At 40.9% G+C, this 27,678-nt stretch overlaps 1 protein-coding gene across 1 annotated transcript in view; it reads right to left on the reverse strand.

Annotated features, from left to right (window-relative positions):
* Galnt18 (polypeptide N-acetylgalactosaminyltransferase 18) overlaps positions 1-27,678 on the reverse strand; it is a 315,915-nt gene that overhangs the window by 57,355 nt on the left and 230,882 nt on the right. Inside the window, exon 6 of the mRNA XM_070035320.1 lies at positions 23,957-24,071. Coding sequence (XP_069891421.1) covers positions 23,957-24,071 — 115 coding nt within the window. The remainder of the gene's footprint in view (positions 1-23,956; positions 24,072-27,678) is intronic.

Raw genomic sequence — 27,678 nt, forward strand, 5'->3', positions numbered from 1 at the left:
GAGGATCGCGGTTCAAAGCCAGCCCGGGCAAGAAAGACCGTGAGACTCCTATCTCCAATAAACCACCAGAAAACCGGAAGTGGCGCTGTAGCTCAAGTGGTAGAGCGCTCGCCTTGAGCTGAAGAGCTGAGGGACAACGCCCAGGCCCAGAGTTCAAGCCCCACGACCGACAAAAAAAAAAAAAAAAGAAAAAGAATAGGGGACTAGAAGCATGGATGAAAGTTTGCAGAGAGCTGGGCGGACCACTAACTAATGCTGGATTAGCTGCTGCTGTGGTGCAATTAACCCAGAAGAAAGGGGCTGGGAAGGTGGCTCAGTGGTAGAGCGTTTGCCTTGCATGCATGAGGCCCTGGGTTCGATTCCTCAGCACCACATAAGCAAAAAGAAATGAAAAAAGCCGGAAGTGACGCTGTGACTCAAGTGGTAGAGCGCTGGCCTTGAGCTGAAGAGCTGAGGGACAGCGCCCAGACCCAGAGTTCAGGCCCAGGAAAAAAACCTATTCAAAAAACGCTGCAAATTTGTCTAAACAGTTGTCTAGTTATCTTTTAGGTAATTGAACTGGGGAGTTCGACAGCCTGATGGAACAGCTCAGGGTTGCCATCGTCATGGTGAACTCGACCCAAGTGGATGCCGGATTGGCGGAGGGGTTATCTTCATGGATCTCCGCTGCTATGATTCATCTCAAGGAGGGGGCGGGTTTGGGAGCCCTGATAGGCCTCCTGGTGTTAGCCTCCTTGGTATGTCTGTGGTGCATTTGCCAAATTAGAGGTTCTCAGCATCGCAGTGCAGCCATGATTATCCAAGCCTTTACAGTCATTGGAGCAGGTCAGTCCCCCTAAGCGTGGCTTGCCACCCTAACACAATGAACACAGATTGCAAAGCCAAAGTACTGCAGTCGAGAGGCATGAGTTTTGCCCTCGAGGAGAGCATGTTTGATTGCACACGGGTTCGATTCGCCTTTTCCCGTCCTTGTGAAAAACGAATCAATGGACAGGCTGAGTCATCCCTAGAGAAGGCGCCCTCTGGGAGAAGGCTTGTATGCAGTCCTTGCAATTGCACAACAGGGATCAGACCTCTGTTCTCATCTGTGTTCTTTAAACAAAAAAGGGGGAACTGTAGAGAGCTGCGAGAGGCCGCACCTGGAAGATGGTGCCGGTTTCCGCCCTCCGCCTTCCCGATGGCGAGTGCTCTCTGTGGTAAACAACTCCTGATATGGCTAAGGCAAAGAATCTGGCTTGCTTTCGTGCACCTGAACCTATTGGTGGTTCCCACGTGGCGTATCAGGGTTGGCTACCCAGCGGGTACTTAAGGCTGTGGGGAATTCTCCCCGGGGTTGGGGTCAGAAGATTACTAAAAGGTCCTGAATAAACGGCAGAGAGAAGAGTCCGGTGTCGCGTCTTCCTTGCTGGTCGAGGCGGTAGTGACACACCACCAACCTACCTTACACTGCAATTCCCAATTCCCTCTAAGATGCAGTCACACCGGATAATGATTTTCTTTCTCTTACCACTGGGTTTCTGCCCTTGTGACGATTTCCCACTTCCACTCTGTTTCCCCAGATTGTGGTTTGGGTATCAGGTGCCATCACTTCCCTGTACCCCTTCAACAAAGTTGGCGAGCCTGTGGTGCTCTGGGGTTCTTGCCTCAGCTGTCTCCCATGTAGCAATACTGCAACTACTTGTTTGATCATCTCCCCACCTCTAAAACTTTCCCTAAGCATACCATCAAGCTTTCCTTTAGACATACATTAAGTGAGGCTCAGGAAGAATTGTAGGTTTCCAGCAAGAGGTGGGCAGCAGCTACCTAGGAGTTGAGTGCTAGGTACACTGGAGTCAGTGAGACCTGGATTCAGATTTTACCTCTGCCACTGGTTACTGTGTGTCTTTGAAAGTCTGCTTCTCTCCCAGGCCTCCATTCCATCCAGTGGAGGAGGATGACCAGTTACGGGCAGTAGTTTCATCCCGTGTCAGCCTCAGTGTAGGCCCCACATGGACAGCAGTGGAGGACGTTAAAATGTCAAGCATGTGGCAACAAGAATTTCAGACGATTCCTGTCCTGACAGGTACCACTCAGGTGTTTTTTGGGGGGTCTAAGTAACTCACATGCCAGGGGATATCATACAGGGCTGCAGCCTCAGGAAGCCTTTTCTGGAGTGCCCAGAGTATGGAAACCCTCAGATTCTGCCTATTGTTGTTTTATAGTTTTACAGTTGCTGCTATTTGGCTTTTTCTGCACAATTACTTTTGAGGAGCGTGCAGGCTGTAGAGGGCAGGCTGCCTTCCCAGAAGAGAGGGTACACAGCTCTCTGCTCAGAGACCAAGAGGCCTTGTTAATACAGAGACGCTGCAGGCTCCTTCTCTCTCTGGAAAGGAGCTTGGTTTCTGGGGAAGGGGAAACATTTGTCTTGGATACAGCCTTTGGTTCTTGACAGCATGTAATCCTGGGAATACGTAACATTTCTGGACCCTACCAATGACATGGGAGTCACCCAGAAAAGGCCTGTGGTAGAGCATGCCTGTGATCCCAGCTCTCAGGAAGCAGAGGCAGGAAGATTATGAGTTTGATGTCAACCTGAGCTACAACAAGAAAATTGGGAAGAAAGGAAGGGAGAGGAGAAAAGAATGGAAGAAGATAGGAATGGAAGAATAAAAAGAGGGAGGGAGGAAGGGAAGAAGGAAGTTTGGGAAGGAGGGAGGGAGGACATGCTTGTGTTTACCAATGTCTGGAAGAGCCTTCAGTGACCAAAGGCTAAACCTAACAAAGAGTCTCCAAAAATCTTATCCAGATGGGATCTCAAAGATACTCCCTGGCATTTGGACCATGTGGAAGATGATGTCATGAAACTTTCATGGAGGCTTGGGAGAATCAGGGAATGAGGAAGCAAGAGAAAAGGAGCTGGCATGGGCTGGGTGTGTTGGTACACAGCTATTCAGAGGCAGGGGTAGGAGGGTCATAGTCTGGGGTTAGCCTAGGCAAAAGCACAAGACTATCTAAAAACATTAAGCATAAAAAGGGCTGAGTGCATGGGAGTAAAAAGGGCTTAGTGCATGGCTAAAGAGTAGGTCCCTGACCAAGTTGGCTTTGGCCTAGGAAATGTCTAACTCACGAGATGGCAGGACCCAAGTCAGATGGAAGACATGGCCAAGAAGGATTATGTCTGGGAAGCAGGGCCACTGGGCAAAGGATGGAATTGTGGGTAGAAGGACAGTTTAGAATTGTAAGCTCTAGAGAGGAGTGAGAAGAGAGGAGAAAGAGAGAAAAAGACACAGAGAGACACACAGAGAGAGGTGGGTAGGTACCAAAGAGGTGGCTAAGAAATAAAGACCCAGAAGTCATAGGAAACAGAGCACTGTAAGCAATCAAAAAGCCTGAAGTTGTACAGTACCTGCCTTACAAGTGTTAAGTCTCAGAGTTCAAATCCTAGTACTGCCAAACACTCCAAAAAATATGTAGCTCATAAAGTAAGCTGAAAGCACATACCAAATCATACAGACACTGGGGACACCAGACAACACGTCACTTCTGGACAGCACTGAGCAGTGTGTTGCTTGACCGCATTAAGTACTTCCTGTGTCTATAACTCTGTGCTTGCTGCTAGTCCCCCTTCCTGGAATCATTTCCCTCACTTATTTCAGTTAAACATCAACTTCTTTGACCTACATAGTCCAAGTCAGGCCCCTTCTGAATACCTTTATACCTCATTCCTATTCTTTTTTTATTAGCATCTTTAAGTAGTTGTACAAAGGGGTTGCCATTCAACAAAGCGGTTTATGAACAGATTGAATCTTGTTTTCTTTTCTTCGCAGAGCTGAGGAACAAACTCAGGGCCTTGTGGGCTCTTGCACGAAATCTCCAACCCCAGGGCATCCTGATCAATGTCACCCCTTTCTGCCTTCTCCCCTATCCCTCTCAACCCCCCCTTCTCTCAATTATCTTAATTTTGTAGAATGTGCATTGAATTTTATGACTGCAGTCTCCTCATTCATATTCTTAAGAACATTTACTCAACTTACATTTATGTTTGTTTCCTCAAACTGGTTTCTGAGTTTCATGAAAATGGGGATTATGTCTGTTTATTTTTGTATATATACAGCAACCCTTGAAACCCGGGTATATATTTCAATAGCTATTATTTGAATGAGTGATTTTGAGAGTACAGGTCTTTCACTGACTATAGAGACATGGATGTAACTAGTTCAGCTGGATGCCCTAATAAAGGCCATAAACATAAAATGTAGCCAGATTTTACCAAACACAATGAATTCCTTCAAACCCAAGCAGTTTTTCAGCAACATTCAGACATTTAAGTGCCTACTGCTATAATCAAAGAGACATACTTTGGCTACAGCACTTGAATTAATGTTGTAAGACCTAGGAAGTCCTCAAATGAGCATGGGTGATAGCAGGTGGCTTTGCCTTATGGAATCATGAACCCACTATAGCGAAAACCCCTGACCTCACAAACACTGTAAATGCCTCAGAGGAGCTGCTGAGCCAGCCCCACAGATGGGAAAAGAACCGAAAGCAGATTTGTGAGAAATTATTTCCTCAGATCTGAGCCATGACCTCCTCCACAATCCCTCCCTGGGAAGAAGCCCTGATTCTGTGGCCAGTTCTGGACTGGCCTGAAATTTGAGGAAGGCAAATCCATCTTAGAAACCTGTAGAAAAGCTTTGAATACTGGTTCTGCCACCATTAGCCAATGACTCAGACCTGCCCTTGGATATCAGTTACTTATAATGATTTCCTGGGAGTGGCAGGGGAGCAGTTTAAAAGTGATACAGTGTGAGGAAACTCCCACAAGCAAAGCAAGGCCTGTAGTGGATTCGAGGAGGTCAGGTCTGTTTTTCTTCATGAAATGGGAGCTACTCAGGGGGTTGTGTCTGGGTTTTCCACATATATAAATAAGTCTTACTTACTTCCTGTGGCAAACAGGAGAAGCTGGTATCTTAGATCCCTTTGACTTTTCACATTATGACTGTTAATTTCTATTAGTACTACAGTGATGCCCAGTATTTGACACACAACTAATGAAGTTGTATACTGGGTTATAATTGGAAAATCCTGAGACCAAGTAACAGGATGCAGTTTGATGATCTCTCTTGCTCAAAGACTTGTGATCAAGTCATAGTATGAGACAGGAGTAGCAAGTGAGTTAACTCTTGAGTCATATCCAGTCACTTAAAGTCTTCTGTTGAGAAGGATTCCATGGCTCTCTCCAGGCTCAAAGGAAAAGCATGTTCACTGGGTTATGTTGACCATAGGTATGGAACTGGCAGTAGTGAAATACAGCCTTGTATTTCATTGCCATATAACCAGGAAAACATCCCAAATCATTATCAGCCTTTATCTCTTTTAGGACTGTCATAGAATGTTTTATTCTTGGCAAAATATCCCTCCTTTTCTTGTCACCCAGAAAGCCTCCTTGATACTTGCCAGGTATCCAAAGCCAGTATGACCCAGTTCCTTAAAACTCTTGGAACATATGATTTATACCATTTATGTAATCCTGATTTCTTGGCTTATGTGATTAATTATCTTTTTATGTGTAGCTGTCTCACCTAACTTGGCTATAAAAAACCGAGACAAGAGTGGAAAGCCAGAGCTATAGGCAGAGTTCAGGAAGGAAGACTGGGTGATGCAGCCAAACCTCTGGCCTGAGGACTGGAAGGGGACTAGAATGGTCATAGGGTCAAAAGGTTTAGGTAAACAAACAGGCTGGGCAGGGTACTTACTCTCGGGGCATCCTATTTTCCACTTCTTATGCATGGTCCTACATGGGAATATGAAGAAGAGGCTATATCTTGACAAGGCTAGCATACTATCCAGAGGCAATCAGCAAACCACAGTCAAGGGTATAAGAAAGACCTAGGATTATAGATGATGTACATGCAGAGAAAAAAATTATCCAAAATCTCTCAGTCTAATATTTGCAATTTTTAGTGTTCAAAGGTTCATAGTAGGTAAGAAGACTTGCCAGACCTCTGAGAATAGCCCTTTCTACTCCCTACAGCCTCTTCTCACATCCACTACTGTACAGTTATACCAACTTCTCTCTTTATTTGGGGAGTGCGGGGGTGACTAGACTATGTTCATGGATCTCTATCTTCCCAACACTATCCTTGTACTGAAATTCTTCCTTGTACAAATTTATATGCCACTGTAGTTCCCACTTGCCTTCCATGGCTGCTCTAACTTTGGTAAAAATGACTCTGTGTGTGTGTGTGTGTGTGAGAGAGAGAGAGAGAGAGAGAGAAAGAGAGAGAGAGAGAGAGAGAGAGAGAGAGAGAGAGAGAGAGAGAGAGAGAAACAGAGAGAGAGACAGAGAGACAGAGACAGACAGAGAGAGACAGAGACAAAAATTATGTATTATTTAAACACATATTTTGCATACCTCTCCAACTTAAGAAACAGTGCTGTGGCCATCTCTTAGAAACCTCTGGTGTACCTCTTTACCTCCAAAGATAATTCATTATACTGCATTTTGTTAATAATATCTTTGCCACCAATCCAAATCACATTGTTCCATTTTATGTGCCTTTTGTGCTTCATTTATTTTTCTCACTCTAGTGTTCTATGGTATTAATACACAGCAACTCATTTATGCATTCTCCTGTTGGTTGGCAGGCTTGTTTCCAGTTAGAATGGCATTCCTTGAACCATTCTTATATGTGTCTCCTGGGATACAAGAGTGGGTCTCTTTCCATGTACAGAAATATTTCTGGGGCATAAGTTAAACATAGAGTCAATGTTCCCATGGAAAGTGAAACTCTTCCAAGTTGTACAACCAAAAAACACTCTCTCCAGCATGGATGACTCTTACACTGCTTAATATCCTTGCCAACATTTCACACTGTCTGAGTTTTTTTCCACTTTTCCTCAATTTGATGGCCATAAAATTCTCTCGCTGCAATTTTAATTTTTTTAAATTTGAAATCGTTATTATAAAGATAATATACAGAAGGTTACAGTTACATAAGTCAGGCAAAGAGTATATTTCTTTTTGGACAATGTCACCCTTGAAATTTTAATTTTTAGCCTCTCCTGATTACAAGTAAGATGGTGCTTCATCTCTAATATTGACCCATAATATCAGACTCTGGGACAAAGCTCATGTCTTCCGGCACTCACTGATGTGGCTCTAGTTGTTTACATAGACTGGTATACGTACTAGAAGTACTCAGTATTTACTGCATAAATGAAGGATCAAAAATTAGGCTGTTGTTCCAAGTTATCCTCAGCAGACTCTACCTTGTATTCCCTCAGGTTTCCTAGGGTCGCTATTTAGATATTTTAAGGTATAAGGAAAGAGGTTTAAAATCTGACAATGCTTATCTTTCCACCAGGCTCCTAGGAAAACTGTTCCTTGGGTATATCCTTTCTCAAGAGTTCTTGCAATGAATACTTTGGAAAGCATGGTGCTTTTTTTAATGGAAGGTGTCCCTGAAGAGTCTGAATGTTTGGGCTCGTCCCAAGAAACACTCAAAGCAGTTTCCCCATCTGAAAGGAATCCTTCATAACTATCACCAGGCAGCAGAAGGATTTAGCTGGCAGAATTCCAAGGAGAGATAAGCCTGTTTGGAATGTCTAGGAGCTTTTTACAAAGAAAAACTTATGAGGCTGTTTTTGAAGGGATTTGGGATATGTAGAAAATTGTTGCTTACCTACAGGAAAATCTAGGGGGAAGTTAGGGGACCTCAGCTAAGGATCCACTATAACTAATGGTCCCTGCTTTTCCTTGGACTGTAATGCTCTGTCTATGAAAATTAGACCACAGGAATTCAGGGAAATAATTTCATGAGGATCGTCTTGCCATTTTTTGGGCTTTGAGATTAAAACACAACTCTAAAGGTTCTGAACAAGGAGAGCTTGTTTGGTCAAACTCAAAATTCCTATCTGGAGTCAGGCATGGACATACTGGGGTTGAAGTGTCTTGGAGTAGTCTCCAAGAGTGTGACAGAAGTTCCTGTTACTGACCAACATCTAGAAGTCTCTACATCTCCCAGCCCCTACCTCTTGAAGTTGGAAGGGATCATGTGAGAAGTTCTAACCAATGAGATGAGAGAAAGGAAATAACAAGTAATCATTTTCCAGATAAATTGGGCAAATATCTAACATTGCCTTCCCTGTGCATTCTTCTGCCACCCAATCCATCCACTGGATGTTTTAAGCCAGAGTGGCTTTGAACTTCACAAATACTGAATCCTTGAAAAAATCAGCCTGAGTCCTTTAATCATCTCCTGAAGAAAATTTTCCACTAGACTCTCTCATCCTTCAGGGGACTGTGCTCTGAGCAGGCAATAAACTTTTCCTAGGTTAAAGCTCTGAGTTTTGTGGCTACTGTTGTAGTCTCTGATGCTACCTATGTATAGAGGCAAGGTGACCAGAGAGGCTTGGTTCCTTTAGGCAGCAGCCAGGAATTCATTTGGCAGATGAAAGCTGAGGATGAGAGAGAGAGAGAGAGAGAGAGAGAGAGAGAGAGAGAGAGAGAGAGAGAGAGAGAGAGAGAGAGAGAGAGAACCCTAATTTCAGTTGATGAGTTCATTCAGGACAGAACTCCACTAGCAGCTGATAAGACATCTGCAGAATGGGCTTTTGGTGAGAGTCTGGTCAGGCTCAAGGTCAAAATCAGAGCAGAGGGCAGGAAACCAAGGGAGAAACCAGCCAGAGCAGATGGTTTGATCACACACAGCTCAATAGTGGAGTGAGCCAAAGGTATCTCTGGCCCTGGTCAGTAGACACAGCATTTAAAAGGGGCTAAACCCTTCATACTGCAAGAAGCTGGGAAGGTGGATTATTTCAAACCCAGACACATGTATTGAGCAAAACTCTACAGAAGCCTTAAGCTCAGACACAGAAATATTAGGCAGGTTCCAAATCAGTTCCCATTGACACTTCTGCTGTCTACTTTAATCACTTCTTTATTTTGAACTAAGATCTCTGGCCCCCATTACCATCCTGTCTACTGCCAGAGAATGATAATCAGCTTGAATGTCACAGGATTCACAGGCCATTTTTCTAAAATCCAAATAAAAGCTTCCCCATCTTAATCTTAGAATCATTTTGCTTAGATAACTGAGGCTATCTATTTACTCTGTGCATTCAGAGCCCTCTCTGGTGGGTTAAGTTCCTTTCAATTGCTGTAAGAAGCCTTTTCTGTGAGGATATGCATGCTCTATCCAACTGCTATTCAAAGTGGACCACCCAAACGATGTTTAATTTATACTTCGCTGTATGAAGATGAACCACTTACTCATTTAAAGTGTTTCCTTTTTTATGTCTTTAATCAGTGGCTGCTTCTTTCCTCTCTCTGATGCTTAATCTAATCAGAAACAAATCCCACACATATGAATGGTTCATTAACATGTCCCAATCAAATTCAAATTGGCTATCCATACCAGATGCCCCCCACCCCACCCCCTCCAAAGGGTGACATTGGCCCACGGCTGACTCTGAGCTCCTGTCTAAGAGTACTGCCATTGTAAGTCAGGAAGGCTGTCCCCAAAATCTAGTGCAACCAGGAACATTGAGTATACTGCTATCCTCAGCACAGCAAGGACTATCTGATGACATTCCCAATGTATTGAGATAGGGCAGGTAGAAGCTGAAGCAGACCCTGGAGCAGACATGGGGGCAAGCTACCCTACATGTGGATCACTGGGGCTGTCCTGGCTGTCATTCAGATGATAAAGAGAAGCTGAAATGCTGAACCTTCTCCACTTAGAAATACTATTTGTTCCAAGGAGCTTCCCTTTACTGGGCTGCAATTCAGGGTATAAAAGTTGGTGTGCCTTGACTTCTCTTAAAGAGATTTGTCTTTTTCATGCACATCAGAATGAATGGTCAGCTTGGGCATCACAGTGACATCTTGGAAAGGGACTTTTATACCTACCTGCATTGATATCTGGATTTCCAAAGGAGATCAGCCTTGTGATTGAGCAGGACTGAAGGGACTTCATTCATTAGCTCCCACCACTGCCCAGGTAAGCAAACTGAGTTCAAGGCAATATGAAACTTATAAGCTGAGTAGAATATGGTCTATTTTGGGGAACCTGCCTGTTGGGAGACATGAAGTCATTGTGGTTCAGAACACGGGTTCTAGACACTGCAGTCTTGGCATTAAATCCTCTAATTCCCATTTTCTGGAGCTCCATTGGCTTGAACCCCAGAAAACTGGAGTTCAAGGGCACATGATACTTTAGAAGCAGAGTAAGATATTGTCTACCCATGGGAGCTTGTCTTTTGAGACAGGAAGTCACCATGGTTCAGAACACTGTTTCTGGACCAGTCTTGGTATGAAGTCCTCCAATTCCTACTTGCTGATTTGTTGGGTTTGGGCAACTCATTTTATCTTTTAGGACTTCTATTAGATTTATTTTTTAATGTTTATTTTTTATTTTTTTGTACATTTTTATTGTAAAAGTACTGTACAGAGGGGTTACTGTTACATGAGTAAGATAATGAGTACATTTCCTATCAAACATTATATGGTCCTAAGTGCATAGCTTTTGATTTTTTTTCTACTTATAAGATTATCCTAGATATATACTAGTTATTTCCTAACAAATGAGGTGTCATTATTTCTGATGGAGGTATAGAATTCCATTATACATACATACACACACACACACACACACACACACACACACACACACACACACACACACAATTTGTAGGAAAAAATGGTTTAGAGAAATGGAGCATTTCTTCATGTGTCTATTGGCCATTCTTATTTCTTTTTCAGAGAAGTTTCTCTTTAAGTCTTTAGCCCACTTATTTATCGGGTGGTTGTTTCTTTGAAGATTTGTTTTTAGGGATTTAATTTTTTGAGTTCTAAGTATATTTTAGATATGAGACCCTTGTCTGTTTTAGGACTAGTGAAGATCTTCTCCCAATCCGTGAGCTTTCTATTGGTCTTGGTAGCTATGTTCTTTGCCATGCAGAAGCTCTGCAGCTTCATGCAATACCATTTGTCCAACTTTTCTTTGATTTGTGTGTTTCTGGGTCTCTATTAAGAAATTTTGGCCTGTGCCAAGGAGCCCTAGGGTTTCTCCTATTCCATCCTGTAATATTTTCAGGGTGTCTGCTTTTACTCGAGGTCTTTGACCCATTTGGAGTTCATTTTGGTTCAGGGTGCTATATAAGGATCTAGCTTTAGTTTTGTACAGGTTATTAACCAATTTTGCCAGCTCCATTTACTGAAGAGGATGTCTTTCTTCTATTTTTTTAGCTCCCTTACTGAAGATTAGGTGGCTATAGGTCTTTAGGTTCATTTCTGGGTTTTCAATTCTATTCCATTGGTCCTGAGGTCTGTTCTTGTGCCAGTACCAAGCTGTTTTGATTACTATGGCTTTGTAGTAGAGTTTGAAATTTGGTATTGATATTCCTCCAGCACTGTTCTTTCTGTTAAGGATCATTTTTGCTATTCGGGGTCTTTTATTATTCCATATGAATTTTTGTGTTGCTTCTTCTATTTCATTGAAGAATGAGGTTGGAATATTGATAGATATCACATTGAATTTGTAGATAGCCTTTGGAAGTATTGCCATTTTCACGATGTTAATCCTCCCAATCCAGGAACATGGGAGGTTTGTCTACTTCCTAAGTTCTGCTTTAATTTCCTTTTTTAAGTTTTTAAAGTTTTCATCATAGAGGTCCTTCACTTCTTTAGTTAGTTAGCTTTTAGATACTTTAGTTTTTGTGGGGCTATTACAAAAGGAGTTGCTTTCCTGATTTCAGCCACGCTCTTCTCCTTGTTGGCATACAGAAAAGCCATTGGTTTTTGAGGGTTAATTTTATACCCTGCTACTTTGCCAAAGTTTCAAATCAGCTTGAGTAATTTGGGAGTGGAGTCCATGGGATTCTTTAAATACAAGACCATGTCATCTGCAAAGAGGGAGAGTTTTACTTCATCTTTCAGGTTTCTTTTTTGTGAAATGGAGATAAAACTAACTCCCAAAATATGCAGGAGTAATAAAGGAAAGGACATATAGACAAGGGTTTATTTTATCACCTGGCACAAATTTAGATCCTAATAAATATTACCTATGATTATTACCTCTGTAAGAGTTCACTGATTATAAGGTTCACCATTGCTATCTCAGAATCTTCTTAGGGCAGGAAGAAACAAATTGCATTCCTCTAAGCTGCAGATTTATATGCCCAACTGTCTACATGGCATCTTTGAGTCATTCAGATATGTCAAGCTCATCTTGCCCAAAACAAAGTTATTGATTTCCTTCCTGATTTCCTGCCGCTTCATCTGTGCCTGAGTCTTCTTCCTAATGCACCTTTACTTTGTAATCAAGTCCTCCCCCTCCACATCAGCACATGAGAAAGTACAGTCATCTCCATGTCTAGCTTGAATTAATCCCTTATTTCCATCTGCACAGCCAACATTGTGGTCCAAGTCACTATTATCTTTGTGTGGACATGTCCATGCAGAGCATCCTGACATGTGTCTTTCCTTCAACCTCTGTCATCCCCCAATCCATTTTCTAAACTTAGAATGCTTAGTATGCTTCCTGTGTTTCAGTTTAATCTCATTCTTGATTTATTGAGTGCTTAGTATGTATCAGGCACTGTTACAAGAGTTGGGAATTTTGTCACTAAACCTAACACAAAATTCTTAGCTTTCTGGTATACATCTGTGGTTTTTCTCTTCTTCTAGTTATAGCATTTGTTATGGACTGGTTTGTGTACTCTCCCTTCCTATATTGAATATCTAATTCCTTATGAGACTGTTTTGTAGATAATTCTCTTAAGAGGTGATTCTGATTAAATGAGGTCATCAGAGTAGAGCACTAATAAAACTTGTGCTAAGAGGAAGGGATATCAGAGATCCTTATCATGTGAGGATGTGGAGAGGGGATAGCTGTCTATAAAGTGGAAATAGAGCCTTTACCTGATCAAACCATGCTGCACCCCATTCCTGAACTTTCAGCCTCTGTGATGACGAGAAAGGAAATTTCTGTGCATGAAGTCTGCTTCAGGCAACTAACCATAGCCCTAACTACACATTGTCACTATGCATCTGTTTTGCTTGTTGTTCCATTTACCAAGTTTTACTTTCACCCTATTATACTATTAGTGCAAAAACAAAACAAAACAAAACAAAAAATCTTCAACATAGTGATAGGCTTGTATTTACCTTTGAAATGTGTGCTTGCTTTCAAATTTGGTATCGTGCATGTGGCAGGTACCCATCAAATCATGTCAGATGAATAAACTGCACTAAATGTGCACAGAAAATTCTGAGTATTCAGATGTCCTGGATTGCTCAGGACAATTATATTTAATGTACTAGTTTATACTTTGTGTTCTAATGTGACTTTTTTTTTAATGAAGAAGGATTGATTTTTAGCTCAGCAGTGTAATTATTTGTAAGTACCCCATTTTTACTCTGAGAAGTACCTGGTTTGGATGATAAATGATCATTTATTAAGATATTTACTGTTTATGTATTCCAAATCTATAATACAAAGTCTGATTTCAGAAATATGAAAATCCTGAATGAAGTATATGTCTTATAATCATGTCCCTCCTGGTCCATAATTTCTATGACTAAAAAAAAACTCTAGGTAGTACGTGCAGTGCTTTAAGAAATAAAGAACATTTAAGAAATAATGAGAGGTGATCCCTAAGCTCCTCTTCTGAAATTGCAGATTTATGAGTGTCAGGTCGTGTCAATAAAAATTACAAAACTATCTATTGAGCAAGAAGAGGAGGTAAGGAAAGTAGGGAGGAAGGAGAAGCAAGAGGAGGAGGAGGAGGAGGAAGAGGAGGAAAAGGAGAAGCAATAGGAAGAGAAGCAGGAGGAGGAGGGGAAGCAGGAGGAGGAACAGGAGATGAAGAAGGAGGATTGACAGGAGGAAGAGAAGGAAGGGAACAGAATGAGGAGGAGATGGAAGAGAAGGACGAAGGGAACAAAAGGAGGAGGATCCCTTTCTCAGTTTTTTTAGGCCTTGCCTGGAAAGTGAGAAGTACAAAAAAATGGTGCTAAAGAAACTCCCTTCCTGGGTCCAACACTAACCAGCAGCCACCTCAACTAAAGAACAAGAAGAAAGGAAGCAAAATGGGGAGAGAAAAAAATATCTCTTGGGAGCTTTAACATACATTTGTTGTCTCCCAGGATTTTTTGGCTTTTTCACCTTTTCTTTCAAATTAGGAAATTCAGCATTGATCCATTACTGCTCTGTAATCCACTGTCTATAAACAAATTTCATGGATCACTCCAAAAATGGCTTTTACAGCAGTTTCTTCCTCCTCCTCCTGGGCCCAGCTTTTAAAGAAGGTAAAATTTCCTTTAAATTGACTCAGAATCCTTGATCAATTGTTATCACTTCTACATGTTTTTATGAATCTTACTTCTTGATGGTTCCCTCAATGAACACTACTAACAAAACCAAAGTGTGAGGACCCTTCCTGAGTATAATCATCTGTGGGCATTCTCCTTCTGCTCACCAACATTTGTAGCTAACTGCTTCATTATGTACTTTTTTAATTGCTTTGTTCTTTAGGGATTAATTTTGCACTTATCTCCAGTAACCGTAAAACTTTTTACAATGTACTATTAAACTGCGTCTGTTCAGCTCTTGGTTTGTAATTGCAGAGTCCCTCCGTGGCTGGTGAGCTGGGAAAGGATGCGCTCTGTGACAAAGAAGCTCCTGCACAATGGTTTCTGATGCCAGGCTGCCTTACCTGAAACTGTTGCATTCAGTGTTTTTAGTGAATGCCCACATGACTTGTTGGGAACAGCCATGATGAGAGCAGGTTTCTGAGATTTCCTAGACATTTATGTTCCAGGCCTCTGGGCAGAGCCATCAAGTCAATCTAGTTTATCTTCTCCAATACACCCTGGTCTACATGTATGAACCTGCCTGGATTTTACCAGTCTCTAGCTCTTTAAACATGAAGAATCAAAACCCCTGAAAGGTAAGGGTGGATAAACTCGGTGATTAAGGCATGCATCTTTTAACTAGTGAGGCTGACTCTAATCTTGAGTGCTCCTGGAGAGGGAGTAGCAATTTATCTCCATTTCTCCAGGTTCTAATTCACAATGCACGAACAACAACCTGAAGCATCATAACAACTAATGAGATAATATACACAAAGTAATAGGCAAATACCACGTAATACATAGAGGGTTCTCTTGTTATTATTAACATTATTACCATTGTCTTCCAAATTGGGGAACTACCCATGACTTTAGATCATCAGCTAACTACTACCAACTGTGAGACATATATCTGCTGTATGGAATAATACCATTCTTCTGTTGTCTAAGAGTTATGCCACTAAACAGAATCTTAGATATTCCTAGACAGTGACAAGCCAGTGTTGGCACCCAGGAAATGCATGAACTCTCTTAGTGTTCACCATAAATGCACTTTCCTGCCACTCAAGTCACTGCTAAAAGTGCTGAATAAGGTAGGATGAGCTGAGAATTCACTAAAGACTATCTTCTGCACTGCCAGTGACCAGCCTCTCCCTGACTCCCTCTGATAGCTCTTCCTTGTCTGTTCCTGACCTTCCTTTCAGCCCCATGCCCCATTACAGAACCTTGGTTCTTACTGTCAAGTTCAGCAGCAGTCAGGCTCTTGCTCGGCTGTCCCCTATACCTATTGCTCTCAGCGACTGGGTTGTCTATTAAGGGAATGAATTATTGCTCTAAAGGGACCAGATCAGTTACCACAAAAGTGTGTTGCTGTAAAATAAAGGTTCTGCTTTGTTTTGTCTTCTGCATATGTTCGCTTTTTCTTCCATGATTCTGCCATGTTATACTGGAGCACAAGATCCTGAGGCTGGGCAGATGCAATGCCACAATCTTATACTTCCCAGCCTCAAGAACCCAGAGTCAAAGTAAACTTCTATTCTTTATAAGTGAGCCAGCTTCAAATATTCTGCTATGGTAACAAAAAGCAGACTAAAACAGAAGTGGTAGGATAATTGTGGTTGCTCTCATTTTTAAAAAAGCAACAAGGATATTATATCCTCTTTTCATACTGCATAGAAAGATTGATTCTGAATAAATCAGAGATTAAAAATGTAAAATGTATAATAATATGCATATAATTAGAAAAAGCACAGGTGAATTTCTCTATAGTCTGAGATCATGTCAGATTTCCTATTGCTTAAAATCTGGCAACAACAAGAGGAAAGATCAATAGATTTATTCATATTAAGGGAAAAAAGCCTTTGCAAAGGGGGAAAAAAACAAACACCAAAAGCAACATCAAAAGACAAGTAACAAACTGGAAGAAAATATTTGCAATTTATAATATGATAGGCAAAGTATTAACATGCCTAATATGCAGAGATGCTAAAAATAGAGAAAAGATGAACAACCTTAAAGGAAAGTGGGCCAGAGATGAACAGCTCGCAAAGAAAAAGATATGCAAATGATCTTAATCATATGAAAAGCTTTTCGACTTAGTTCTTAATAAGAGAAATGCAAATTACAGCTACTCTGAAAGCCATTTCTCATCTGTCTGAATTGGCAAAACCTCAGAGATCCTGCAACATGCTGTGGGATTGGTATGGCTGTGTGGAAATTGGCACCTTCATTGTTCCTAGAGGAACAATAATACCATCTGTCTGGAGAGATCCTGACACTGTCCAGCAAATTACAGGTACAGTTACCCTCTGACCTCACAATTCCAATGTTTGGAATCTAGTCAAAAGATAGGTAATATGAAAGGCATATATGAACTATGTGTACAACACCTAATTAATTATACCGTTGTACCCTACAAAGGAACAATCTTTCCCTCTCTCTAATCTATCTGCAAAGTAGCAAGAATATATAATCATTTGTCTAAGAGAGGAGAGATACGCACATAAACACTTCCTTATATCTTCTCAAGTGTAAGGGAAAACAAAAGCAAAATTAATGTTTACATTAGCAGTAGTGAGGAAATGAGGTAGCAAGATCAGTGATCAAAAGTAAACTCTTCTGAATCTTCCTTTACTTTAGATATATGATTTTGGAATTGTATACATGTTTGCATAGTTATACAAATTAAATATGAAAACAAAGAACAAAATGAAGTAGCAGAATTTGTTTATTAGTTTGCTTGGATATCTGCACAGGGAGGAATCAGAAGAGACATCTTCAAATCACAGGGATCTAACTCTACATCCCTAGTGGGAAAGATCTTAGAGCAAAAATAAAATGCCCCCAAATTACAGTGTTTCTGGTTATTGCATTGTTGGTTAGTGTTCTTTTCATGTTGCGAAGTGGTGTGGCACTCTGGGGAATGAAGTAAATAAGTAATTTTGTAGGTGTCCTTAGGAATGAGGATTTTAGTATGGAGAGGAAAGAAATACATCAAGATGTCAGGTTGTTGAGGCTAAGTAAAACTCTGAACTTCTGGATTTGAATCAGAAAGATCATCATGAAAGCCTCAAGTATTTACCTCTACAATAATAATGTCAATTTCTGGAATTACTATTGTATTACTATTGAAAAGATATAGAAATGGAGCAACTTAGCAGTGATGACTACCCAAGCACCAAGCTGTGGGTTTCCTCACCAAAACTAAGCCAGGAAAAAGTTGGTTACAGGCCTAGAGACAGAAATGCACCTAGCAATGTATAAGAGGAGCCCAGAACCACTCCTTGCTACTATATGCATAGGTGCAAGCTTTCTATTTCACCAGATTTTGTTCTGATTATTACACAAAGAGTAGATGAAAATACTCCTTACTGTTTTCTTGCTAAATACCTATATTGTTTATTTCTTAATTTTCAGCTCTTATTTTTATTTTATTTTATTTTATTTGTGAACATATTGTACAGCGGGGTTACAATTACATGGGCAGGATAATCAGCTCTTCTTTTTAAAGTTAGAAATGGTACATTATGCTATTTCTCCTAGGTTAGTTATATTACACGTTAATGTAATACATAGCATGTTTGTTATCATTCAATTCAAAATACTTTCAACTTTTCAGTATAATTTTGTCTTTGACCTATAAGTTATTTGGAAGCATAATTTATAAATTCCCAGAATCCAGCTTTTCACTGTCATTTTTTGGTTATGAATTTCTAACAATACTACTGTGGTCAGAGAATGTGATGGATAGGATGTTAATCCCTTGAAATTTGTTGCATTTTGCTTTATACTCCTGTATGTGCTCAACTTGTATAACTGTCACATGAGTTCTTGAAGCTGTATTCAACAACCATTAGATAAAGTGTTCCATATGTGCCTTTTAGGCATGTACAAGTTGGTCTATCTATTATTGGGGAAAATCATAAAAGTTGCTGTTAGGGAGCTGTTGAAATTTCCTTGTAGCTTTGCCAATTTTTACTTTATACAGCTGAAGATTTGGCAATTATGTTTATATAAATTCTAATTATATTCTTGATAAGTTTCACATTTATGAATTTTGTAGACCTCTTAATACTAAAGCAGATTGAGACATTCCTTTTCTATGGTTATCCAAACAACTTTCTCTTGCTTGGCATCTGCCTACAATGACTTACTCCATACTTTTGGTTTTTCTGTATCATATTTTAGATATGATCTTATAAATAGCCTACAGCTAGTGAAAATTTTAGTGTAGTCTAAAATTATTTAACTCTTAATTTAGTTGATGCAAATTTACTGATATATTTGGCTTTATGTTTTCTCTTTGTACAACCTGTTCAATATTTCTGTTTCTTCCTTCTTTCACATTTTTGTATTTTATAGTTTTCCTCCAGTACTTTGGAAACTACAGTTTCTGCACTGATGACTTTTGTGGCTACCCTAAAAATTTTAACATGCTTATTTAAAATACCAACTTTTCAAGTCAGCCAGTCAACCAGTATTCTTTTTTCCTCTCTCACCACATCAGCATTTAACAGCATTTTAATTCTGATCATCCCACCCAACTTATATGCTATTGTTAACCTGTACCAGATGTTGCTCTGGTACTATTTAACATTTATATTTATTTTGATTTGTTCACATATTTACTATTTTCATTCTCCTTTATCTCAGATTTCCTTCTGTGATCATTTTCCTTATACTTAAAGTAAATCCTTCAGAAATTATTTTAGTAAGGATTTATCAATGTTTTGCAATAACTGTGCTTGACCTTGGCTTATTAATCAATTAATTAATTAATTTTGAAATAATACGGTTTAACCTCGGGGTGTCATGATTGAACAACATCTCCAGCCCTTTTGGCTCTACTAATTTTTGATATAGGTTCTCAATTTTTTGTACAAGCTGACCTGTACCACAATCCTATTCTATGATTCCTGCCATTGCTCGGATGATAGGTATATGCCACTGTACCTAGCACTTTTTCATTGACATGGAGTCTCTCAAATATTTTAGCCCAAGCTGGCCTTGGAAACTTGATTCTTCCAATCTCAGCCTTTCATATGGCTGGGATGAGAGGTACATACTTCTATACCCAGTTATTGGTTGAGATAGAATCTTACAAACTCTGCCTAGTCTGGCCTCACACTGTGATCATCTCAGTTTCTACCTCAAAGCAACTAGAATGATAGACATGAGCTACTGAGGCATGGCTTACTAGATTGACAATTATCTTCTCAGTATATTGAAGATATCATTCCATTACTTCTTAGCTTCAATTGTTGTGGTTGAAAGGGTAGTTGTTATTCTATTATTTTTTTTGTACTCTTGCTCTTCTTACTGCTATGTGTTGTAAATTTTCTTTGCCTTGGGGTTGTGTGGTTCCATTAGATGATATGTCCTTTTATTTTTTCAGTACTAGGGAATCAAACCCAGGATATTGCAATTGCTAGGCAAGCACTTTGCCACTGAGTGACATCCCAGTCCAGATGATATTCATATTTATATTGTTGTGGATATGCTGAATTTCTCCAACTGAGGATTTGAAAAAAATTAAGGCATAATTTACTCACATATTGCTTTTGCCTAATCTGTTCCTCTTAACACCTCCACCTGGAGTTATAAGATATCAGACTTTCTCCCTCACTTCACATACTTGTAAACCTTTCCCTGTCATCCTCCCTCTTTTATCTTTTAATTTGTCTCTGGTTTATTTTGAATTATTTATTTAGATCTATTTTCCAGTTTTCTAGTTTTATTACTTTAATAATGTTCATGTAGGCATTTAATTTATCCATTGAACTTTCTGTTTCATTTTTATGGTATTAATGTTTGATATTCTGTTTTTATCCCAAAGCAACTGAATAGTATGGTTTAAAGGGTCATTTGTTGAGGCCTTGGTGCCAAGCCTGTGACACTGTTGAAAGGTGATTGGATCAGAAGATTGGATCCACCAATGGATCCATCTGTTGTTGAAGTCTTAGTTGAGTTAGAGGTGGGGTTTAGTTGGAACATGTAGGCAACTGAGGATGTGTCTTCGAAGTATATGCCTTGCCAGTGGCTCCTCTGTCTTTCCACTTCTTAGCAGCCCTGAGAACAGCTCTACTCCATTATGCTAGAGGATGCAGCCTTACCATGGACTGGAAACAATGAAGCCGAGTAACCATAGATCAAAACCATGAATAAAAATAAATCTGTAGGTTTTTTCCCTCAGGGGCTGAAAACCAACATTGATCATTTGTATAAAATCTTGTTTCTTACTCATATTTTCAGTCTCCTACCAAATTAAGTATATTATACAACAGATTTTATATCCTGTGTCTGATTGATTTTGTACTTGAAGAATTTGTGGATCAAATGTGACTGTTCACTACTTTTGAAGTGTTAGCTCCTGGTAGTTTTGATTTTTTTCCTGTCTAGTTTTTGGGTTTTTTTGTGTGCTGTTTTTAAATTTTTGAATTTGGATTACTTAAGACTCTAGCTGTGTGTACTTTCGTAGCTTGAATTAAAAGAGTCTTTTTCCAGACAGAATTCATACTTGATATGGACAAAATAGGCCTTGGGATCCCAAATCTATGGAAGGTGAAGGAAACCTGTTCTGTAGTTGAGAAAACGTAAGACTAAGAGGTATTAATTTCTTCAGATATAATATTCATCTATATCACTTAAATTTTGGCCTCTATATTAGTTTCTTTGGGCTGTTAACCAGATTGTTCAATTAACACAAATTTGAGATGTTTTTGGTAGAGCCAGGTTTTCTCTAAGGCCTCTAGGGAAGGATCGATCCTACCGTATCCCTTCCATGGCTTGTGGCATCATGACCCTAGTTTTTATTCACATGGCCACCTTCTTTCCATGTCTGCCTATGTCTACTTGTTCCAAGGATACCAATCATATCAGATTAGTGCCCACCAGTGTTGACTTCACCTAAACCTGATTATATCTGCATAAAACCTCATTCCAAATGAAACAGCTAAAGGAGGGTAAGAGTTCATATTTTTAGAGAGACTCACCTGAACTCATAAAAATTTTTAACAATTTCTTGCTTCGTTGCCAGCTCATGAACACAGTTTTATATGCTTTAGAACTTTTATAATCATGAAGCATGCAATCATTCTATCTTCTACTGTATGTCAGCTCTTATTTCACAGTCAATTCATTCTGCCACAGCAATTCTTTCCCCTTTTCCATTGCCTTATGGACTTAGAAACCAGAAAAGAAAGTCATAGTAGAACTGAGTTTAAAATAAGAGTAAGAATTTAAATGGGTACATGGGAGACATGATTGTGAATAAAAGAGAAGAAAAGTACTTCATAGACATTTAACATATTCTGGGGTTGCTCAAAGGGCTTTTATTCTTGGATAAGTAACTGTGGTCTATGTATTAAATCATTATGATCTGGAGTTGGATCCTTTGTCTATATTTTATGTGTTACATGACCTTGAGAACATTCCGGGTTTTTTTCATCTGAATAAAGGGGAGAGGTCATTAAAAAGTCTACTTTTCAGTTAGATAGATATGGATACATGATATAAGAACAATGCTTAGCTTCTTTCTTGGCACAGAACACTCAACAATTGTGAAAACAACTTTATCTCTATGTTCCAAAATACATAACAGCTTTGAGTAAGTAGTCTCTGGATAAGCAAGGTATGAAAAGTAACACCTTTCAATTTTACACACAATTCAGAGGTAATAATTAACCATTAGATGTCTTTTGAAGAAATGGAGGCACTGAGAGTTACAGCTTGTAAACATGAAAACAAACACTAATAGCAACACAAATGAGAGTATCTGGCAAGGTGATGGTCCATTGACCATACACCATTGCTGTATTCCTTCAAGTAGAAGCCACAATTCAGATTACCCAGGCTCTCCTTGGTGTATTCAATTCTACTAGCTAACAGGGTTTTGGGGGTCCACCTTTTAAAAGCCACCTTTGTTTCAACTCCAGTCACACTTCCTCTCTGACAAGTAGGAGGGAAGCCATATAGAGGGAAAAAAGCCAGACAACATTTTATACTGTATTTTAAATCCTGAACACGAAACCATCCATAGGTATTTTAACACATTTGAGAGCCTCATCCAGGCCCACATTCCAGAATAGTATTATAATTTAAGGAAGGAAAAGCCAGAAATCTCCACCACTTTGTGATTGACTCACACACATGTTGGAAACAGAGTTCACAAATCTAATTTCTTTCTGCATTCCAGGACATTTTTATCCAGAGAACACAAGTGACCGGAGGCGGTGCTCAGCCTGCTCAGCCAATTCCTGACAGCAGCTCCGAGTGAAACAGATTGTGTTTGGGGGCAAGCATTTATCCAAGAGCTGTGCTGAAATGAGATGGTGAGGACGCAGACGGTGAAAAAATGGCCAGTGGAAGGAGAGCTGAAGAAATGAGGGTGATTATGCAGGCACTGTCCTCTGTGAATACATTAGCTCCCAGGCAGCCTATGCATTTCCACTGCCTCTAAGCAATTTCTTGGAGTTTCAGTGAATACAGGTGTCTGGAAGTGTTTTCTAAGCCCAGCTTCATACAGTCTGTTCCTATGGGCAGCCTTCAAAGCCCTAGTATTAAATCCTCAGACAAGTTGAAGTCCTTCTGCCAAGCACTGTCAGGTCCCATAGGTACTATGAGATGCTCACTATAGTTGCTTGGTTAGGGCTCATTCAGGTGAGGGTCAAATGCTACTTAGGGTCAGCTGTCTGTCTCATGGAGTAGGCAGCAGAAAAAGGCTAGACCAGGCCCAGACACTATGGGCAAAATGATAAAGTGGATCACTACTTAGAACTAGCCAGACGCTGGAGGAGGTTTCCTCCAGATCTGTGCAAACAGCTGGTCTGAGGAAGGAAATCTCAGATGAGAGCTATGAACACCAGAAGGCATGAGGTCCTCTCCAAAAGTTCCCAAGCCTGTAGTACATAGGTGTTATCAGTCCCTAGACTATTGGAATGATCATAGGGACACACTGTAACTCAAACAATGAGCTTGTTAGGGACACTTTCTGGACATGGACATCTCCTTCACTGTATCCATCATTGTATTACTGCCAGGCTTTATGTGTCCCTCATTTCTTCATAGGTCAGGGAAAAGAAATCAGAAAGCCTAAGAACTATGCCCAAAGGGTGAGAAACAAAATGTCACCTATCAGGGAGTCACACCATAGGCTGACAGTTGCAAAGGATGGGCTGACACCCTTTGGGCAGGATGGGTGGCTACCTCAGGCAAATGGTCTATGGCAGAAATGGTCCTATAGATCTGGCCAACAGTGGTGCTGAGAGTCCATCTTCTCCAACCTATATGCCTATTATGTCTTCAAGAGGGCATAGCTTTGCTCAACCCAATACATTTAGGTTTGGTTTTAAAGAAACTGTCCCCTTGAATTGGAGCTCAATTCTCCCATGTCCTGGACTGCAGGAAGCAGGCTCCCATGTCTTCTTAATCTTGAAATGCCAAAAGGCTCCATCCCTCAAGTCTTCTTGCTTCTGTCCCCAATCATACAATGGACCAGGACTAAAGACTGGACATCCCAAATCAGTCTGTGACCATCAACTGTAACCTCCCATTCTCTACCCCCAGACTCAGTCACCCTCTTCAGAACTGCACTCAGCCCTGTTGTCAAGAAACCCTACTCACCCTGATCCCAAGCTCCACATTCTCTCCTCCGTAGACCTCCATGCCTTCATCTAAGAGGCCAATCTCCTGGAAGTACTGCCGATCCACAATAAAGCAGCCAATGAGAGCAGGGCTCCTGCAAGGTGAAGGAGATGGGATAGGGGTGAGTCGAGGCAGGCTCCTAGGAGCTTCCCAAGGAAAAGGAACTTTGTATCAGGGGGATCTGCCCTCTCTTTTCACTTGCTTCCAGAGACAGAGTGGCCTTCTGGTCTTTCCTCACCCAGCCATTCCCAGGAGGCTGTTTATGAAGGCACTGGGCAGGTAGACAGTTCCTTCCTGAGACCAGCCATTATTCCCTGCTGTGTGTGCTTGTGTGTTTGCCCAGGGAAGCAGTGCTCACTCTGCTGGTTTAGATTAGTGATCTGTCTGGATCTTAGAGCCTGACTTCTAAGCCACAGAGCCAGACTATTTATGCCTGGGCACCCAGGGCCACGTTGCCTGCCATCCCTAACTGAGACTCCACATGTCAACCTTGGTTCACTTAAGAAGATTGGCTGGGACCAGGTTGTATAGGGCTTTGGGTAGCACAGTAAATAATTTATAGACTTTATCTGCAGGTAGAGGGGTGTCCATGAGGAATTTTAAGCAGGACAGTGGTATAAACAGATCTAAATTTTTAAAAGGGATACTCAATGGCTGTGGAGTGACTGACTGGGGAAATGAGAGGCTGAGCAGTCCTGTGTGCAGCTTGAAGCCAGCTCAGATGAGAGATGCCAAAGACCTGCAAGAGCTTGGAAGAGATGAACTAAGATGGGGAGAGGAAGTAGCCTGGGTGCTAATGAGTTTGTGGTCTGGGTGATGGTGAATTAGAATCATTCAGCCATACAGGGTATGGGGATTATCAGTACAGAATGTGGGGGATGAAGCTGTTTTCAGAAGGGAGCAAGCGTTCCTATCCTGGGAAATCAATCTTCTACTGTCTGTGGGGCATCAAGAGGAGAGAGCTGGCAGGTAGCACTTAGATAGATAGTGGGGTCTGGATTAATCAGGGTCTCAGGCTGGAGCATCATTGCAGTGGCTTCTTTTCTTAGAGGGCGGGGCTTGCACACCAGCTCCAGCAAAGGCCTGGCCTGAGAGTTCTCTGAGAATGGTTCACATTAAGGAAGCAGCAGGAGCTTATGCGGCTACTCCTCTGCTGAGAGCAAATGACTCTGAATTGCTCTCTTGCATGCTGCTACCTTTCCTAACCCTTTCCTGGCATTTTATCAGCCCATGGCTGATTCAGTGGGGGAGAGAAAAGGAGAAATGAGGAGTCCTTAGGGATGCAGGAAGCTGTCAGTCAATCACATGCAAATAGACCTGTCTTTGACATTGGAAACTCATCAAGGCGGAGAAAGAACTATTTTGCAGGCTGCTTCCCCTGGGGATGCTGATACAGAGGTTGCTCAGGCAAGCTGGTACTCTAGGTTCATATCATTGCACTCTACTCTAAATTCCTCACCTTCCTGGGACTGTAGATGTACCAGGTATATCATGTCCCTTAAGCAGAATGAGATCCTTTCTGCTGGAGAACACTGGACCCAGGCCTTAGAGGTGAGCATTATGGGACTAATCTTCCATCTAGCTAAGTACCCCCATCCTCTCTGAGGCTTCAAAATCCATCCATCTTTATGAGCTAGAATCAGTAATAACTTCATGTGGACTAAATCAAACAGGGTAAAGCTTTTGAAAGCCTCTTGGACATAATTGGTACTCAAAAGATCATTTCAAAAAGATACTTGTACGTTAAATAAGACAAGAAGATTCCCTTTCTAAATACAGAGTGCTTTAAAACATTGGCCCATCAGAGCAGGGTCTCAGTCTTTTCCTCTGCAATTCTGACCGTTAGCTATAATATGATTCAGAAACAGCTCTCCTGGAGCATGTGGAAGGGGTCTGCAAATGCCACAACCAGCATCTCAGAGGGACACAGGCTACTCTAGGGTAGTCTATTATATAACTGGCTAGGATATCAAGTGGACCCAATTCGCCTGAAAAGTGTTACAAATTTATAACCTCTTCAGTCCAAAAACATTAGAACTAGTTTATAAGAAAATGTAAGCCAGGTGTAGTAGCTTAAGCATGAATCATAGCTACTCAGAAGGCAGAGATCCAGGATCTCAGTTTGAGGCCAGCCCAGACATAAAAATTCATGAGACTTCATCTCAATCAATGGCTCAGTCCGGTGGTTCACCTCTGTCACCCACAGTCACACAGGGAAGCATAAGTAGAAAGATCAAAGCCCAGGCTGGCATGGGCATAAAGTGATACCTTACCTTGAAAATAACCAATGCCAAAAGAGACTGGGGGGCAGAGCTCAATTGGTAAAGCACCTGCCCAGTACATGTGTATATGGCCCTGAGTTTAATCTCCAATATTACACACACACACAAAGGAAGAAAGAAAAACACTGGAAAATAGAACTAATGCCTGCAAAGATGTAACTGGGGACTAGTTAGAATTGGAATGCACATATAGACCAAGTATTTTCTCGATGGTTCTGAAAGTAGGCCTGGAAACTTGGGCCTGAGCTTCCTGTCAGCTGAAGTAAGGAAATATATACAAGGTTTCAGAAATAAAATCTACCATTCCCATATAAAAATGTAATACCAATTGATTCCTCAAGGATAGCAAGGCTTTCTTAGACCAGCAGTTGATTTGAAAGAAATTTTTCATGTGGATCTTTTCTTGAATGAGGTCACTTGAGGACCCAGTGAACAATCTCTAAGACACTCTTTAGAATAAAACTAGGGATGATTCTGGGCCCTTTTATATCCCCATGTGTGGGTAAAACACTAAAATGCAGTTCCAAAGATACATTTGTATAAACCGTAGTCTCTGCAGGGCTGTCTTCATCTAGGAATAAAATCAGGAATGTTCTTCAAAACCATCTATAAATGTAATTTTCCTCAATCAAATATTTTTTAAATGATAAAAATGGAAAGATATAAAAGATGAAGTTGATGACATCCTTTGGCAAGGACCTAAAATGTACCTTTGCTGATGATGATCGGCTTATTATGTTTAGAGAGGGGAAGAGAAAGAGCTAATATCCATATAGTATCCTGTAAGAGCTTCCTTTGCTTGGTGGTATGTTTCCATCAACTAGCACTCAGCAGATAAAAGCAGGAGTCAGACACATCAATTCTGTGTCTAACAGTAGCCCAGTAGGGGGATGATGACAAGCCATGGAGTCTGGTTGACCCAGAGGATCCTGGCTACAATGCCCAGAGACTTTGGCAGATGTCTTTTCTCAGTCTTGTACTCTTCATCTTGTAAAACAGTGATGGCACTGCAAGTCAACCCCATGTTATGAGGAAGACCCTATGAGGGCCAGGCACCAGTGGTTTAAGCTTGGAATCCTAGCTACTCAGGAGGCTGAGATCTGAGGATCAGACAAGTCAGAGAGGCTCTTATCACCAATTACTCAGCAAAAATCTGGAATTGAAGGTGTGGCTGAAATGGTAGTATGCCAGCCTTGAAAAGGCCAGGTAAGAGTACAAGCTCCAGTACCAACACACACACACACACACACATACACACACACACACACACACACACACACACACACACACACACACACACACACAGCACACCCAGGTAAGAATACAAGTATAAAACGATTATATACATCAGATTGATAGCAAATATTCAACAACACAGAATTGTGGCACAGGCTTGGCAGAGTTGGCAGCTGCTGTGTT

Source organism: Dipodomys merriami, unplaced genomic scaffold (genome assembly GCF_024711535.1).
Source record: "Dipodomys merriami isolate MVZ:Mamm:240054 unplaced genomic scaffold, mDipMer1.0.p SCAF_25, whole genome shotgun sequence".
NCBI lineage: Eukaryota > Metazoa > Chordata > Mammalia > Rodentia > Heteromyidae > Dipodomys > Dipodomys merriami.